At 37.0% G+C, this 19,260-nt stretch overlaps 3 protein-coding genes across 4 annotated transcripts; 2 read left to right on the forward strand and 1 right to left on the reverse strand.

The window, feature by feature from the left end:
* Nucleotides 1-212: 212 nt before the first annotated feature.
* LOC108778053 (uncharacterized) lies at nucleotides 213-1,562 on the forward strand. Its single transcript, XM_018545121.1, has 3 exons — nucleotides 213-346; nucleotides 417-630; nucleotides 752-1,562. The coding sequence occupies exons 1-3, from the start codon at nucleotides 233-235 to the stop codon at nucleotides 1,288-1,290; spliced, it is 867 nt and encodes a 288-aa protein (XP_018400623.1). The 5' UTR covers nucleotides 213-232; the 3' UTR covers nucleotides 1,291-1,562.
* A 16-nt stretch (nucleotides 1,563-1,578) lies between these two features.
* LOC108778050 (short spindle 6) lies at nucleotides 1,579-4,696 on the forward strand. The gene is made up of 5 exons (XM_018545117.1): nucleotides 1,579-1,893; nucleotides 2,166-2,276; nucleotides 2,518-2,748; nucleotides 2,872-3,126; nucleotides 3,294-4,696. The coding sequence occupies exons 1-5, from the start codon at nucleotides 1,789-1,791 to the stop codon at nucleotides 4,485-4,487; spliced, it is 1,896 nt and encodes a 631-aa protein (XP_018400619.1). The 5' UTR covers nucleotides 1,579-1,788; the 3' UTR covers nucleotides 4,488-4,696.
* Nucleotides 4,697-5,095: 399 nt separating this feature from the next.
* LPCAT (lysophosphatidylcholine acyltransferase) lies at nucleotides 5,096-18,072 on the reverse strand. 2 transcript variants are annotated; one of them, XM_018544909.1, is made up of 12 exons: nucleotides 17,994-18,072; nucleotides 17,460-17,680; nucleotides 12,854-12,999; nucleotides 10,947-11,164; nucleotides 8,593-8,705; nucleotides 7,910-8,064; nucleotides 7,682-7,819; nucleotides 7,470-7,595; nucleotides 7,262-7,406; nucleotides 7,065-7,163; nucleotides 6,829-6,973; nucleotides 5,096-6,351 (listed from the first exon to the last, which is right to left on the reverse strand). In XM_018544909.1, exons 2-12 carry the CDS (start codon nucleotides 17,586-17,588, stop codon nucleotides 6,266-6,268), a joined length of 1,500 nt encoding a protein of 499 aa, XP_018400411.1. In that variant the 5' UTR covers nucleotides 17,589-17,680; nucleotides 17,994-18,072; the 3' UTR covers nucleotides 5,096-6,265. The 2 variants fall into 2 exon arrangements, with proteins under 2 accessions (XP_018400411.1, XP_018400412.1); XM_018544910.1 differs by lacking the exons at nucleotides 17,460-17,680; nucleotides 17,994-18,072 and adding an exon at nucleotides 14,779-14,825.
* Nucleotides 18,073-19,260: the final 1,188 nt, after the last annotated feature.

A 19,260-nucleotide genomic window follows, 5' to 3' on the forward strand; every position in this document is an offset into this window, starting at 1 on the left:
TAATTGTCAACCTAAATTTTTTTTGTATCATTAATGACAATCAAAATTAATTAGAGTAAATATAAACAATTAAATAAAAATTGCTAAAGTATGTTCTAATAATCAACGACGAAGTTATTGAATTTCCATTAAAGATAAGTAAACATAAAATAAAAATAAATAAAATAATTTATATATTTAGTATATTTATTGCAATCTGTTATATGGAAATATATGACAGAAAGAGAAACTAATGGAAGGAGAACTACTGATTTTAATAGAATTATTAGTAGATACAGTGAATATTCCTACAATACGAGCAATCTACGATGAAATATTGCCAGCAAAAACATGCGTCTCATTTCAAGTAAAAACTTTATGTTTATTACTCTGTTTATTAATTCACTAATACTGTAAAAATATATATATAATTATAGATATTGAACTTGCCCTCCATCAATATTTATCAAGAAACGCCAACAGAAGCTTGCGCCTGTACACATAATGGATCGCAAGTCTTTAAAAAGGGCAAATCATGCTTATTTGTTCTTTCAGACAATGTCCTACAGAAACCATTGTGCAACTTTCCCATAACAATGTCCGTTTACAAAGAACTACCGCCAGGGGTTTTGCCAGACGTAATGCTAATTGGTCTGTGAATTTTTACTTGCTTTATTTTATTACTTTTCTTCAACATTTTGTTACATTCGAAATAAGGAATTGGAATTTTAGCTAAATAAAGACATACTAGTATATATATTCTTTGACACAGGCACTCATCAAATTCAACTTCACCGCCTTATGAACTCCTTGCTAAGCATGTATCTCTCTCAGCACAGTAATCCGTGCAGAACGATGAAGAATGCTTTTAAAATTACCACAGCGACAGGACAACGTGTAGGCGAAGTCACAGTATTCATCCGTGCTTCGTGTTTCGGCAAGAAGATCGTTACGCAATTTCAGCTTCCTCGCAACAAGGAACCCTATCTTTTCAAGGGCGTGGACGACAGTCCTGTCTATCAATGCAAGAGGATCGTTTCCGCTTCAGATAGACAACAGATACAATGCGTGTGCTCTCCCAAGTATGGCGATGGCAGCGGAGAAGCTACAAGAATTCGTTATCATGTTAGTGCCGACGAACGTCGGCGAAAAAAACGGCTGGAGAATATTAAGAAAGATAAATGTCCTCCCTGTTGTCGCGGTACAAGAGATATCGTCAAGAGCAAGGAAACTGTTAGAAAATGTGGCTGCATCATTAAAGACGAACGGACTTGTAATTGTGTCCGGTCAGATATCAAATATTCAACATGATTCAACATGAATAGAGACCAGCGCAGAACGTTTCTAACTAAAAACCAACATGAAAAATTTTGAAATCAAGATAGCAAAGCTTTTAGCTAATCGATAACCATCGCATCGTTTCGATCTTCATCTAGCATTGAGCGCGCTCGCTCCTGCGTATTTAAATCTCCGTTTATTCCTGTCCAGTGTCGCGAAGGGCGCCGTGATGGAACCAGAGGGATGCGACTACAGGAGGAAGGGAGGCTCGGTCGACGACACCACCGCTCTCATCCCCGCCAACCCCTTACCACACTGCGGGGTGCTAGGCCGATATTGTTGCGTCTGCGCGATGAACAACGTATGGAACAGTCGGGCTAGACGGCTCCACGACAAAGATGTGCTGTCGCGGCGTCGTGCGGCGTCGGGACGCGTGTTAACCCCTTGCCGATCTCGGTTGAAGGCACTTAATCGAGGTGTTGATGGCATTTCGGCAACAACCCAGATGCTCACAAACATCTTTGCGCGATCATGAACAGCTCGCCGCAGAACACGAACACCACCGGCACCGGACAACGGCGGACACCCGGTGTCGATAACAGCGACGAGGAGGAATGGAGCGGCGTTGTCGAATGTGTAATTATCCTGTTCTTGTCTGCTCTCCCTCGTACCTCGTAGTTATCCAATTACACCGAAAAAAAATAGAAAAATTATTGATTAATCACTATATAATCAATCTGTCTATTTAATTTTTAAATTGACCTTTCCGTCATCATTTTTAGAGTTCGCAGAATTTTCGTCTCAAGCATGACGACACTTACTATAATTCTTTTCATTTATCAAACTGTTATAAAGGTGTATAAAACAGATATTATAATCTTACGAATAAGCATTTCTTTTTTTCTCAGGCTGTTCTTGAGAGAACCAAGTCTGATAGAGTTGCACGCGCTGACGAAGACAGACGTCGCCGGACGATCATTGTTGAGAAGAAGAATGGCACGTATGGTTTCACGTTACAGGTGATGCTGATTTGCTATGTCAGATGATAAACGTGATATTCCCCGATCTCGATTTTTCTAATGGAGACTACTCGCGTTCTATTAAAATATCGATGCGCAATCTGAAACATTAAAAACTTAAAGAAAATAAATTATATTTTATATTACCAATATTTTACGTATTTTAACTATATTTTATTTACAAATGCCTCTCAAATGTCTCAACATACATATAATAATTTGATTTTGATCGATTTCACAGAGCTACGGAATACACTACAAGAGAGAGCAGGAAATAGAAATGGTAACTTACGTGGATTACGTGGAATATGATGGACCTGCATTCAAAGCTGGTATGCGAGAAGGTGACGTAATACTCTCTATAAACGGCCACGAAATGGACAGAGCCGATCACAAGACTCTAGTGAACTTTATCAAGAACTGTGATACCAGAATGCGAATGGTCGTATCCTTCGAAGATTGCGTCAGAAAGGTAAGCGTAAACCCGATTGACGTTGATTGAACTTTCACAATTTTGCAATTTCAACGCGATCCTTTCTAGTCTGACGACAACGTAAACTGAATTTTTATCAACTAAAGATATCGACAATTCCAGGTGGAATTACATATGCGTTATATCGAGTTACAACGCGCTCTCCAATCTCGCCTGAGCGAATTAGAGAGACTGTGTGAGAGAGAACGGTCTATTCTAATAGGACGATGGAAAACCCATTCACTGCCAGCGCGCAAACGAACTCCTAACAGCATCGGCACTAATCCCAATCAACCATCGCCCTCTTCTAGCTTCAATTCTTCCACGATTCAATGCTGCCGGCCAGCGACTTCCACCGAACACCTTCTTCTTTATAACGTAGTGTAACTGCTATCTATAATATATTTGTCTATAATAAGAATTAAAATATCAATACATAATAGTAAAGTTCTTAAACATTCTATAATAATTTTTGTAATTCTCAATTAAACAACAAGATTTTATAATACGTTATCGCGATTCAAATAATTAAATAAATTTTTTAGTTTGCGGATGGGCGATCATGTCTTATACCACGCAGTGCCGCTTGCCTAGTAACAGTCGGACCGCCTCGTTCTCGTAGCGACCATCATCACTTCCTCTCAAAGATGTCGAGCGAATCTGCGGTGACTTCCTTGCGTCATAGTTACCATCAGGCAAATGGTATGATGGGTACACCTGCGAAGAGTAAATCTCACAAGCAGTCCTGCCAGCAGCAACAACAGCAATCATCCGCTGCTGGTGAAGCACAATCGTTACATTCGACTCCCCAAAACAATCTCTGCGTCGCTTGCATCTCCAGCGCAAATCGTCGCCGAGAGCAATCCGACAGCGTTAGTCTAGATGCTTATGATCTTGCTAGCCCCTGTTGCGATCCAAATTGCGTTCCTAGTCGTCGACGTCGCGAGAAACAAAGGCGTGCTCGCAACGAGCAGGCTCTCCATCAACAGCAGCAGCAACAACAGCAGGCCAACATGCAACACCATCACGTTCAAGGACAACGAGATCAACAATCGCAGCAACAGCCTAATACTCATAGCTGCCCTCGCACATCCGGTCACAGTCTTCATTCAATTACCAGTAGCGACGTCTCAACAACAGCCGACAGCGTCGCCTCCTGCTCCACTAGCCTTAGTACTGACACTCTGTACTGGGATCCGAGTGTGCACCAGCGACCACCGCCGTGCCTTCAGTACGCTAAGCCTAAATCTTGGGATAATCTAACTACCAAAGCCTTCGGAGGTTACGGCTTTGGTTACGGTTATCTGGATACTGTAACCATCAAGACTCATAGCGCGGAGCGTCCAGGTAAGGGGTCGCATAGCAGCGGTACCGTCAGATCAAAGACGCCGATCGGTACCGTGCAACGAAAGAGCAGCGGTGCCAGCGGCAGCACTGCCTACTCCACAACGACGAGTTCGACAGTCAGCCGACATTTCCAGCCGACCAAGTCAACGGAAAGCTTGCTGATTCAGCCGGGACCGTATCAGGGCGACCTCGACCAGGCGAGTTTGAGCTGCGAGTGCTTGGACGGCGGTGGCGGTGGACCTGGCTCACGATTCATTCAATTAGACAAACATAAACGCGCCGACGAAGCAGGATATGTTCCGTCTACCCATGCGCAAGTCAGACATCGACGGTCTAGTCATTCCGATGGAAAATTACGGGCTATTAATAACTCCGAAGTTACGCGATTGTAATATTCTTTAAGTATATCTTGAGTCAAGCTACGTTAATAAAGCATCGATATATAAACATTGCTTGTGTTTTTTATTTTCCTAAAATTGTTGGATAGATAGAAATAGGATAACAAAAACGGGCGGATCTTTTACGTTTGTCAAATATCAAGGAAATTTTGAATCGAAACAATTTATATATATCTTGTTTGTACCCTTAAAAATTTTTTTAATAAACCGTTTGTACCTTTAAAAATTTTTATATCTTTTTTTTTATACTCTATATTAGATTTGTGTAGATCCTTTAGCCACCACCGCTGCATTCGTTTTTTATGAACATCGGCTGTTATTAATTTTCATTTATATAATTTTTAGTTTGTGTTAAAATGCTTGTATTACTTATATCAGTTTAATAAGCATGTCACAATGTCCCTAACAAACTGCACTCTTTCAATTACAAAGATTATTAATAAACTTAGAGACTACTTTGAATATATTATTGTTAATCACATTCCTATAATATCCAATCATTTAACGAAATATAAGTAGTTTCTTTGGTTAAAAGATAATTCAACGCACTGAACGCAAAAATTTCAGTTCAATAAATACTGTTATTTCAACATATATCGTAGTAAAATGTTCTATAACTCAGCACATCTGTTTTTAATTCAGAATGACCGCTAACAATGAGCGCTGTTAAGCTTTGGCCATTTCGTTCACATATAGATATTACAAAATGGATAATCTCTTTGACTATGCACACATACACGTATTTTCTTTCTATATACATACATACGTACACACGTACACACATGAATGCACTTGCGCGCGCATACATACACGATATATACGATCGATTCGCCTAATTTCGTCGGTTGCTCTTATGTGTATATGTGTGTTTACATACATGCCGGTTCATAGTGTGCAACAAGTATATACATAATTTAGCACATATGTATATTCCCGTGCATAATCGCATGTCTGTACATGTGCACTGAATATCGCGGTGTCGGACCATCGGGTCAAAAAATAAATTATGTCGTTACCTGTCCTCATTTTCCTCTAAATGCGCGTCCAAGTCCTACGTCATGGATACTCAAATCCATTCGAGCTAGTAAGAAGCTTAATGACCGGGTCACTTAACTGTATGCTATATAATGTGTACTGTACATCAAAAAGTGCAAGCATCGGTTTCCTTTTCCGTAACGCTCGTAGATCTTCAATTGGAAATAAGCCTTACAGGACCATCCTCGAACTTCTATTCTAATTTATTCTCAAATGTACAGTTATTAAGACGGTTATTGTTTCTTCAGATCCTTAGGCTTTCCATTTTCCAAACTCTCGATCATAGGATCTTTCGATCTTCAAGTCACGGTATCTAGAGACTTCCACCTCTAAATTGTGGAATCCTCGAGTCTTTAAGTTCTCGGAATCTAGGATAAATCGCGTATCTTTGGATTTTCATATCCGCGGAGATTCTAGGATATTCGTAGCTAAATTACTCAATTATCAAATCTAAGATCATTTAGAATCCTCGAATCTTAGAATTTTAGGTCCCTAAAATTCTAAGCGGCTAAATTCTCGACTTTTTCTAATTTATGAGATTATAGGAAAAACATGGTCTAGCTGTCTAAATTGCCCCTTATATGCAACTGCAGCTTCCGCAGACAACAAAATAGTTTTGCTTTATAATCCTCGAAGCACCTTGGATACGTTTCTCATACAGAAGTGGAGCAGATGGGACTAAGGAAAGGTTTACCTCGATGTTCTGTAGAAGAACTATCGGGCTCTAAAAGACACTTTCAAATGGTCTTCTTCGAATTTTCGTTATTCGCGGCGAATAAATGTGCGTATTCCGTTCGGTTCGACAGTTGTGTCAGAACATCGTCTGTAAGAAAATAAGTAGGCTTGAAGAAAAAATTTACACCTCGCAATATATTAAGACGCTCGTTTTCTCACAGCAACCATATCGGTTTTTTATAATTACATTTTTTTTTAACTAAATATTTTATACCATTTATCTCTTATCTCATTTTCTTTTCACAAGAAAAAAAAGAACAGATGCGTTACCTGAACAAGAAATTAAGTGCAAAAGTACATAACCCTTTTTTTACACTGTACGTTGGAAATAAATTAATTTTTTTCGTATGCCACTAATCAAATTCATAAAACAAAGCCATAAAACGACACAATACGTGTTGATAACGAGCTCCCAAAAAAACTTACAAAAAAACGTTCGTACTAAAACTTTGTTCAAACGTATTAATAAATGAATACATATTTCTTTTTTCTGATATAGTTGCGATGAAGAAACAGAAGTCTCAATCGTTTGGAGAAAATAAATCTCGTGATGAAAAGTGTTTACCAAAGCTCACTGTACAAGCATCCTCATCACTCCTGGCGTGCTGAAAGATTCTGTCGGATTCTTCAGGCTGCATACGTATCGATAACCTCAAGGCTTTCCTGAGTTCCGATTGGGTCAAACACGTTGCTGTTTTCGAACCGCATATCTATAGTACAATATGATCGTGTAAAAATAAAAGTTTACTATAATACATATGCATATATACACAGTAGATTTCTTAAACAGTTTGCACTTACGTCAAACGCAATCTCGACCTTGTTTAGTTCTGAAGACGCGTTTGCCGTCGCTAACACGGTGAAGATATACTCTTCAAAATCGACTTTTCCTTGCCCAAACTATAAAATAATATATACATATAAATTCTTTTTACTGAATTAATTAATATACATATACATATTACATACGTTATTTAAACTTTATATTATACACAGACCTTATCGTGAATGCGAAATAGTTGTTGAGTGGTTGGATCCTTGTCATCCAATCTAAGGATCTGCGTAAATTCTTGTAGATTTACCTCACCAAAATTATACGTCTTCTTCTGAACGAGTTCTTCTTCAGTTTTTGATGCCACTAAACTATAAATGAGTCAAAATTATCTAAATTCTAATTACTTGTAATAATTTTAATTTGACACCTACCCTAATTTATATCGAAGTTTATGGCTCTTTACAATATTTGACGCATGCGGAAGATGTAGCTGATGAGCCTTCCTAATAATCCGACAATCATCATACGTGTAATCCGATACGGGAATTTTCAACGCCCTGTAAAATCAAAATTATAATCTTTCCGTAGATGTATATGGATATAATTTTAGACCTGCTTAATCTGTTGTGCGCGAAAAACTCACTCTGCCATAAGACGTCGTACATTGTTTGCATACAGTTTAGGATCTAGTTTCTCTGCCTCGCTTGGATTATATACAGGAAGAAACTCGATCTCGCAACTGCTATTTAACTGTGTTAACGTCAACCACAGTAATTTCAATCTGCAACGGATGTAAAGCAACGGATAAAGCGTATTACAACAAATAAATAATTAAAAAAAGAAAAAGAGGAAGATGACTCTCTATACTTACGCGCCAGGACCTTCCCATGTCCACGTTACCGTGTCCAATTTGTTGGGATATCTGATGCACACTGGTTGCACCGGTACACCGGGATAAAAGGCGCCCGATTTGAACGTAATCAAGCATGACCGGTTTGTACAAGTCCCTTCGGGAAATATCATAACCTGTGGAGAATAGTCGTATCAATTGTACCTGTAGACGCGAAGGTAGCGATTTGCGTCTTGATTGGAAGCTTGCGTGCATCTATGAATTATCGAAAACATCATAAAAAATTGCAACTTCCGCAAACTTAATGAACTCAGTTCTTCGAAGTTTATATATATGATCAGTATACTCAGATTAATTCTTAATTGTGTGTATATCAATGGGAGACAAATCTAAAAAAATTTCACACGAATACAGATCCTATTTAAACCCTATTTTTCGAATTGTATTAAATTAAAGAAAATATTCGAAGTATTGAAATCAAGTGTTGTAATATATACGCTAAATCTTATAAGATCTTAAGAAATCATAATAAATACATAATATATCAGTAAACACCAGGCCAGATCAAAACATGGCGTGCGTGTGAATTCTATTTATAAATATTCCATGTATATATTTATAAAGTTTCTGTCTCTCTCTCTCCTCGTCTTACACATTCTATATACATGCTATAAATTCCACTAATAGTTTAATATTCTGCTTACTTGTGGCCAATCCTCCTTGGAAGTAGTTCTTTCAATTATCTCCTTAATAGTATTTTGCCGGGAATTTGGATCTTCTCTCCATACGTAGACTGGTTGTGTATAATTGATGAGTTCTATATGCATAAAAAAATAATGAAAAGTATAATCGATCTTACAAATGCTAATCGATAATAACTTGGATCTCGCTTGACTTTATTCGAATTGAGCCAATCTTTGATTGAAAATAATCTTTGACTTCGTTGCGTAAGAACTTATTTTAAAGTAGATAATGCGTTTGTAAAACAGTCTCGTGAACGATCTCATGTCATGATTAATTATTTAAAATCCGTCAGTCAATGACTATCTAAAACCGGAAACTCATTACAACATTCTTGCAAAAGATCGAGACCGATTATCTTGCAAGTTTGCATATGCAAAGGAATCATTGTTTTATTAAACTGCATTAAACAGATTATTAGGTAATTGAATTTTTACAAGTATATTATCTACTTCAAAATTGTTTATCATACACAATGGTGAATGGGATTCATTAATTAATATAAAACATAACTCTATTACTTCAAATAGGATATCAATAATTAACTTTTTTGATAAAAATTCGTTAATATTCAATCTTTACAAAATAATTACAATCATTGAATGTTTAATTAATATTGCTATCTATACGACGACAGCAAAACAATAACACACAATTTACCGTACGTATCACATTAGATATAACATATAATTTTTCTTGTTGCGCGATTTTGAGATAATTATGGATCACTTCTGGGGTGTGTTCAAAAAACCGCAAGATATATCATTTTATCCTTATTGTTCATGGAATGTTAAACAAGCATAAAATAATATCAAAATTCACCCGGAGGTGAAACAGTTTCTGAACACAGTCCTGTATTTATGAACAATGCCAATGATGCTTGAGACTTAAATTATATCGTTTAAAAAAGTCTCACGTATAGCACAGGTCTCGATGACTTCCCAATAACTTCTTCTCGACCTTGGGCATCATCATTTACTTGGCTCAAGTCTAATCACGTACAAGTATTCAATGTCATAATAAATAATTTCTTGAATATTTTAAATAAAATATTAGAGTAGAAATTCGCAGAAGATATTATAGAGAAAAAAAATTAAAAGAAATAGGAATGTACCACCTACTTCCTATAAACGGATTCAATCCCGACTCTCGCCTGACGATGATCGAGGGGAATCCGGTGACGTAAACGATGCCGCCGTCGATAAAGGTCGAGTGCGGCGCGAGGACCAGAATCGGGGCTTCCGTTCTGGAAGCCTGTTTCCCTCGGACTACGATTTTCATTCCACCGGCCTGGTAAGTGAGTCGGCCCACGAAACATATCCATGGCACTAATTTTCTGCGGGTTTCAACCGACAAGGTACATGGAATGGAATCACTCCAATACTGGATGTCCAAGTATTCAAATATCCGACGAAAACGTATCCACGACTTGACAGTATCATCACGAAAAGAACGTGGAACATCACAAGAGCCAAGTATACATGTAATTCAAATCGTGATACGAAAGAAGGAAACGTTTACGAGCGAGAATGTCCGATGAACTTTCTACACGATTGAGCGATGGAAAGAAAAGGGACAAAAAGACGGTGAAAGCGTTTGATTAGTAACCCATGTTTCGATGATCGTTAGTGCGCTTCTTTAGAATTTAAATTATATATATATATATATATGCACGAATATTTCTGCCATTTTTGTCTTACTAATACAATATAATACCGATTTTATTGTTAGTTTTTACAAGTTTGTAGCTTGACCTATAGCTTTTAGATAATATTATGCACAATGTAAATTTATAATACCATAAGATACTCAGTAATGCATTAAAGTTAATAGATATAATGGCGTTATTCGATTAATAAAATTTTAAAATTACATTTTTTTAATTTAATCGCAACTTTTAAGTTATTTGTCAAATAAAACACACTATGTAAAAGCCGTGTTAGCGACAATTGTTAAAACCATACAGTTAGTTGCTGTAGAATAAATCCCATCCACCATATATGCATATATATGAATATTATATATGTACAATAAAATAAATGATTAGAATTTGTGATTTTATACAATAGTATCAAGCATAGATCTTTCGTTCCCACAAGAAGAAAGGTTGCGAATTTAATTTAAAATCTTCATTTAGAGGTCATACTGCACTTTGACCTTAAAATTGATAGTTTTCTCTCGTAGTTTCACTTAACATGATCAACTATAATTTGCTTCAATTAAAAATTTCGGCCTTTACTTAAAAAAAAAAAAAAAACATAAGGACTTCTCTTTTATCAATTAATCTAATTCACCAATAGACGACAATGCGACCTACTTCCAAAGAAAGGGAGACGGCTACTTTCCCCTTTGGCAACGATGCTCGGCCCGCCAAGGTACACGACCGGAAGTGCATCGAAGAAGCTGGAATGCGGGGCGAGAGCCAGCACCGGTGCGTCCTTAGTCTCCGCTTTCCGCCCCTTGACCTTCAGGTGATGAAATCCACCGCAGAGAAATAAAGCCCGCATCATCCAGCAGATCACGACGCGCATGTCTCTGTTTTTAAGTGGTTTAATTTGCAATGCGCATGCACCATCTTCCGATGCAATTCTTTATTTCTACTCTTGTAAGGGAGTCTAAAATGATTAGCGGGATATAGCGTTCCTCGATAATTAGATTTAGTTAGAAGTCTATCGGAGACTCGATTTCAATAACTCAATTTATATTTTCTATTCACCGAGATCCTTAAATCTAGACATGTTTTAGAAATTGAAAAAATATTTGAAAATTATAGATCTCAAAAAACGCTTCTAAAAATTCATTTATTCTATGTGCAAATTAATTAATAATGCAGCATAATCGATTTATATTTTTATTCAAATGAGAGTTGGTTCGACAGTGACACTATAATCGAATAATAAACCTAAACAAGTATCCGCCTCATGAATAATTTACAAACTTGCAATACTAATGTGTGCAGTACTCAGTTAAAAGTATTCTAGAAATATTTCTTCCGACTGAATCCGTCATAAGCTTTCATTATGGTACAAGGTCGTCTTATAGACTTTTTTTATCGCAAGACCTTGATAGTAACGCATGACTAAATTATAAAAAAAAAAAAATATAAATAAGCAACTAATTTCTTTCGTAAATATTTATTCGGCATAGGGAATAAAATTATTACACAATATATGACACTTCAATAATTTCAATCGTGAATTTTAAACACTTGAAATTAATCAACATTTAAGTCACAAATTCAGGAAATACAAGGTGAATTTATCCGCAAGGTGTTCAAGTCGCTGGTGAATTACAACAAGAAAACGGAGAACGAAACGTTTCAATAAGAACAAAAAGTTTTAATAATATTAAAATTACAAGGACATACCAAAAAGCGAAAATACAACCTTGTCTCATACGGAAGGATATCGATTTTTAATACATATTTGCTCCCTTTCTCTCTCTCTCTCTCTCTCTATCATGGACCGAGGCTCACTGATTGCATTGCCTTGAGATACTCAGATCTACCGGGTTTACTGTAGTTGTATAGTTACTTTATTTGATTCACGGTACTTACATAATTATAAGTATTATTAAATATTTTTTAGAAGTAATAATTTTAGAAATACGAGAAGTTTAGTTCTAGATTTAAGATAAAAGTCAAGTACAAGACTCAATTTTTAAATAACAATTATGTAATTAGAAAGGATTAGTAAGAGTCTGATAATTAGAGACATTTTCATAAATATTCAAATAAAAAATTGTGATATCACAAATAAAGAAAACTTTACTTAAATTAACATTACATGTTTCAGCTGTATTATTTAGCTCTACTCAGTATAAAAAATTAATCAATTAACAATAATCTATCTTATTATCTATTAAACGAAAAAGTTGTACGGTAAAAGCGTTACTTTGATGAAAAAAGATGCGATGGATATTCTGAACAAGATAAAGTCTTTGTTTACCAAACGATTGAATGACCGATTGAAGAATCTAGATTTAAGGATCTTTAAGTGCGATTAATACATACGGAAATCTAAATGACGTCGGTTTAGTCTGCTAATAAAGCGAAATGGTACCGTGTCAGCACAGAGATTAAAAAGCAACCTCGAGAGGTATAGCTAATGTTAATATGAGTAGCATGATAGAGATACAACTCGGAGTTTAGGAATGAAAGAATACGGAAGAGGATCGTTCTTTCTCGCCGCAATTATCCCACCGCTTAGTTTCCTTCAAACATACCGCCTCCATCCTTTGAGAGGAGCTCGCCGAAGATCCTCCTCGGACAATCCGTGCAGTCCAAGGCAGGCCAATAGCCACGCTAGGATCATCAAAGTCGTAATTGCAGCTAGCCTGACTGGCAAGAGGGCGATCGTTAAAAATATCGTCTGGAACATCAAACATCACTGTATCAATCTTCTTGAAAATCAATTAAATAATTATATTTATACACAAAAATATATATTGTATTTAAACATTATAATTATTTGTTTCAAATACTTCAAAAGTTCGGGTATGTTAAGTTAGCACCCCAACTATAGTACTCAGGAGTTCTGATTAGAGTTCCCACTTCCTTTTGATGAGACGAAGAGTTCCCTATAAGTTAATAACAAGAGTTCCGCTCAATAAACATTTTTTTTACATTTTTTAAAAATGGGGTGCTAACTTTTTATCGAATTTCGAGGTGGAATAGTTCTGAGCGGCTTAATAGCTTCAATTTGCGATTGCCTAGAGTTCCTGATATGTAAAAAAATTTTCGAATATTAAAAAAAAAATTCAAAATTTTTGAAAAATTAATTTTTAGATACAATAGTTCTGATGATAATTTCTGCTTCTTTTTGACGATACGAAGAGTTCTCTATGATTTTTAATGACATGCGCTTAATAATCATTTTTTAATAATTTTTTAAAAATGGGGTGCTAACTTTTTAACGAAATTCAAGGTCGCATAGTTCTGATCAGCTTAACAGAACTATTTTGTGAATACCTAGAGTTCTTGATACATAAAAAACATTTTTGAAATATAATAAAGTTTAAAAAGAATAGTGGAAATCTTTGAAAATTTTTTTGAGAGTACCGAGTAGTTCCGAGTAGTGTTTCTTATAGTACTCGACGAGTTCTATCGAAAACTGTAAGGTGAAAAAGCGATTGGACCAAAGGTTTGCAAGATACAGCGACATTTGTCGTAAGATCAACAATTTTTAGAGTATATCTCGGAAACCGTTGGTCCAATCGCTTTAAGCCCTGATACTTTTCGACAGAACTCGCCGAGAACTGTCCAGAACTACGATCAGAACTACTCGGTACTCTCAAAAAATTTTCCGACGTGGGACTTCGAAAAAAATTTGAAGTCAAAATTTGAAGTCAAAAAACGGAACTCTTGTTATTAACTATAGGGAACTCTTCGTCTCGTCAAAAGGAAGTGGGAACTCTAATCAGAACTCCTGAGTACTATAGTTGGGGTGCTAACTTAACATACCCCAAAAGTTCACATGTTCGCAAATCGATATGTTCTCATCATAAACATTAAATTTATTTAAAATGAATTCTGAATCATAGTGAAGTATATATGCATATTTCTGCTTATAGAAGTTAGTATATTTCAATTAATTATTAAATTAAAACAAATTATTTATTATATAAAATATTTTTAAAATAATTTTTTTAAATAATTCTTTAAGAATAAATAAATTCTCGTTTTGAACATGATAATAATGAGTTAAGTATATGAGGTTATTATCATGAAAATATTCTTGTTAAAGTAACCGTAAGAGAAAAAAATACTTATCACTTTTCTCAGTAGTAAAATGATGTATTTTTCTCTGTGTAAGCCGCTTTTAAATTTAACATTATATATGCTAATTAATTATCACAAATTAAAAAGTCAGATAGATTGGCTTTATTTTTTTATTCATAAATGCGGATCTTTGTCTTCGTAGTTGATACAGGTTCAACATACTAAACGTATTTTAAATTAATGTTAAAATATATTTCCGTATTCTCTAAATGTTACGCGTAAATATTAATATTTAAAATACGTTAAGGAAGTTCGTTTCAGAGGTACTGCACATAAAAAATTTATTATCGACAAAGTGTCCTCGCAGTATTACAGGATCACAGTAAAAATGGGTCACGCAGATAAGTAAGTAATTGGCTCTCAGACTAACTTATCGTCTGTCTCACGAGGTCAAGGTTGCGACGCGACGTGTCCACAGAAGGCTTCGGCTTCTCATTGTAAAAAGAAAGAGAAAGAAAGAATAAAGAGCAAAAAAGAAATAGGATGCGAGTAAGTACCGTTCGTTACGTTTCGCTGTTCCGTTAGGTGCACATCAGCGGTGCTTCAGCTGTATTTCGTCCCATCTCACTTTATCTTGCCGAAGAGAACTCTAGACTGATGCACCGAATGTGTGATATACAAAAGTAAGTCAAGTGACTCTATTAAGAATGTCTATTAAATTTATGTTGTCAAATAAATATTATTGCTGACTCTGATCAAATGCGACTGCTATGACATAATTCTCTTGTAAACAAAGGTAAGAGAGAATTGCTGGGTCAATAATTGGGGAGAAAAAATTAAATTCGCATACAGATATCAAAATAATGAAGCCAAATTTTTAATGAAGAATAAGAACATTCGATTCGATTTACTCTAACTAATAATGTCATATAAATAGTAACGAAGAAGTCTTCTACGCATCCGTCATGCGCTAATTTTTGCGTAGAAAGTTGTCGCGGATGTAACTGTAAATCCTAAGGGCCGTTGCGCTAACTCGCAACGAGACGCGTTAGATAATCGCACATCAACGTAACACTGGCAGTGTTCAGCAGAAAAAGTAACTCAATAAGTAACTTTTACCGGTATTTTTAAATTTAAAAGAATATTTTATCTTTTATTCTAAAAGGATAAACTAATTAAAGCAAAGCACTTTCAAGCTGCTTTTTCTGCTAAATGCAATCATCTCGGTGACTATTATCGCGCAATATTAATGTGTCCAATCTGTAATTATTGAAAACATGTTTGCTTGTTTAAGTGAAATGTATCTAGAGTAAAAGGAGAGAGTAAAAAGAGAGCGAAGGTGATATGAATAAAAGAATCCAATACAATTTTGTCGATTTTCTCAATTTTTCGAAATGATATTCCAGTTTGGATCCCGTTAGAACGATGTTGCCGTTCTTCATTCACTTCATCACATCTATAGAATGTGGGCTTTCTACACGTTCAAGACCTCACTGGTGTTTTAACAAGAGAAAGCATCGGTCCACGAAGGAGCCGCTATTCGCATCGTGTTAACGGCTAGAAAAGCGTAGGCTGCAATTTTAATGGTTGGCAAAATATGTAGATAAAAAACGTCTGCGGCCCCGTTTTTCGCAACAAAGCCTAAACTGGCACACGAAGAAACGAGTTTAACGAGTGCGAGAATCGTTTCCTGTTACTTCTTAATCATATCGCAAATAATCCAGTTGATGCGAGAATACAGATCTTTAGAGCTTTGAATAAAAGAAATCTGTACATACAACACAGATCGATATATGTATATATATAAGTATAGAAACAAGTCCGTTTTGTAAATGCCAAATTGACACGTTTCGACATGCCGGAGTTAACAGGAAGATCTTGAGGAGTCATGAGACACACACGTTCGACAACCAAACAAAAGTATCACATAGTACATTATGTCAAGCTTTCATAAATTATCGTAAAGCATCTGAGTCAAGTGAACGTGCTGATCGCGCGTGATGACCTTGTTCATGGTTAACGCACGTGACTAACATTCGTATCGCGTTTCGTAGGAAACCCAACGGCGCGACAACGTGCCGAGGAAAGTGGGGCGGAAATCATACATGCGGAGCGTATACGCCTGATGGACCACAAGCGAGACCACTTGATAGACAACGGCTGTAAATCCTTTTGTCCGGAAAAACGACAGGAAGTCGAACGTAATAGACGCAAAATTGGCACGACCTGGCCGATTCCCGCTGCGCCGTGAAAGTCGCGCCGCGACCAACTTGAGGAAAAACCGGCCTGTGCCTTGCGATATCTCTTCAGCCGTGAATGTTTTCTTTCGCGTTACATTACTTCTGCATTTTTATTTCGCCATACAGTCTGGAATCGTAAAGTGATCTTATATAATGGTAATAATATTATGTATTGTTGTATTTGTTACGTCCAGATTATGCGTGCTGTTACGCTTGTTACAACTCGCCCTGGTAGCAAATATTTATTGATGTACTCATTCGGCTTTAGAGATACATTGGACCAATACACTCTCTATTTGGTGGCATAAGTCGATACAAGTGCTTCTATCCTTGTTATTCCTCTGAATGTCAAAATAGAACGATATGTGAAAGCACCTAAAGCGTGCTACTATTGCCGGTTTCTACCAATGTAGATTGACTTTAATCTCGATTCAACTGTTACCCTTCTCCTTCTAATTCTTAGAACTAGAAAAAGTATGAAGAATTAATTGAACGGAGATTAAACATCGATATATTTGAATCACTGGAAAAAAAGGACAGGGTCCTCGATGATTGTTTTTCCAAAGAATTATTATTTCATTAGTTGCATCACGCAATTCGCACCATGTCCGACTTATTCTGTCAATGTTCATCATCGTTGCCTCTCTTGTGACGGCTTTGTCAATCGCGTACGAACGCGAGCCTGCGAATTCCATGTAAACTGCGAAGCAATTTCAACACTCACGCGCACTTTCTCGACACCGCGCGATCGAAGCACACCCATTTCTCGCCGGCGGTGGTGGCGTCGACGGTGGTGGTGGCGGCATCCCCTAAAACGCGACTGCATCGATCCCGGGGAAAGAAGCCGTTTTCGAGAGAGAGAGATACTGACCTTGAGCTTCTCATAGGTCGAGCCGAGCTCGAGTCGATGCACAAAAGGGTTGAGAATATCGGCGCTGAGGGAAGCGGCATCGATGTCGTCGGCGGCGGTTGGCCGCTCATTCCTCACGTTTCCGTTCATCGTGCAGAAACGGAAGACAAACCTCCGAGACACCCGGAGATGGTTGGGGTTTACACCAAATGTCTCTCTCGACGGGCTCTTCCTCCTTTTGGCTGAGAAGAGAAACAGAGAGCGAGGAGAAGTGACACGACCGAACGACGAGAGGAGATCGCGAAGCACTGCCGCACGTAGCACGCACCCCTCCGTGTCCGAAAGGGTTAACGGTCAACGGTAGACTGCGCTACCCGGACACGCGCCACCTCGAGCGCTCGGCGCCTCCTCCCGCTGATTACGCGGCAGCGAGCGAGCGTAGAAGCGAGCGAGCGCCGCCGCCGTCGGCACCGTGCGATTCCGTGTGCGATGCGGACGACCCGGTTAACGCTTGCCCGATACTGCGCGCAAGGATTTATCAGAGAAACCTCGTACCTCAAAAAAAAACGAACACAGCACCGCGTCTTCCTTTCACATTCGTTCGTTGGAAAACATGACCGAACGCGCCGCAGGCCGCAGGCCCTCCGTCGAACGTTTTGATAAACAATTTTTGAATCTCCTTCAGCTATCGCTCCATCTGTTTCTCATTTTTCAAGTCTAATCTTATAATCGCGCGAACGCCGTGTGCGTTGTATTTATCTAGAGAATTTTCCAGAGCACGCGTGAGACTATTGTATTAATCTTATCCATTGAATACGCGATAGTCTTAATTATTTTTTTTTTTATAACAAAATGCATACCTGTTTACGATTAAAATCGTTTATTTCTCGGAAAATTTCATGATTTTTTTTGTTCCTAAAGCTTTTCTCCGTGAGGCGATTTCCATGAACCTGCGCGAATTAAGTTATTGATTATTATTGTGCGACAGAGGGCGACTTCAATGAAATTCAAATTAATACAATCGATATAGTTACTCGTAGCAAAACTTTTTTGTTCATTTTTGACAATGTAGATTAATTTACAAAACAAAAAACGTTAATTTTAGAATTTCTGACTGTATGTTGTAAACAATTTCTATTAATGTAGATTAACTGTAATTTCGGTTTAATTTACTTTTTATCTCGTTTCAGTTCTAATTAAAAACCGAAAGTCAAAATAAAAAGTATAAATTTATAAAGAGATTAATTGATAAAAATAAGTAGGTTATAAACCCGAGATTAAAATCAATCTACATTAATAATAAAAGTGAATATAATGAATTAACCTTTTTTTTTTTTTTTGCGTCAAATGACGAAAAGATAATAATATTCCATTCACGTTGATGAAGTACTGTAGATGTTGCTCATTAAGTTAATTGTCAATTAGATTAATCGGAACTTGCTTTGTGAGGACTTCCAGATTACCTCGGTGATTTTCAGCGATAATTCGATCAAATTCGATCGGTGATTAACGAGGAATATGCCTTACCTTAACGATAGCTATATAGGATTACGAATCTTTAAAATGTAAAAAGGATTAGGCGGATTAAAAGAATAACAAATTATATAAATCCGAGATTCGATCCACTTATGCGGATTCTGTCAGCTGAATTAATCGCCGTTAATTGGAGTCAATTGAAAGTGAAGTCGCCTTTATTTAATCGAAAATTGATCCAAGTATCGATCTCATCTCTCCGCGGATGCATCCTACATACCTACCTGCTCTTATCTCATGCAAGTACTGCGCTTCCCTCATTACCGGTCGTTACTGACGAAATACCGAC

The sequence above is a fragment of the Cyphomyrmex costatus genome, unplaced genomic scaffold, assembly GCF_001594065.2.
Source record: "Cyphomyrmex costatus isolate MS0001 unplaced genomic scaffold, Ccosl1.0 scaffold474, whole genome shotgun sequence".
Lineage (NCBI taxonomy): Eukaryota > Metazoa > Arthropoda > Insecta > Hymenoptera > Formicidae > Cyphomyrmex > Cyphomyrmex costatus.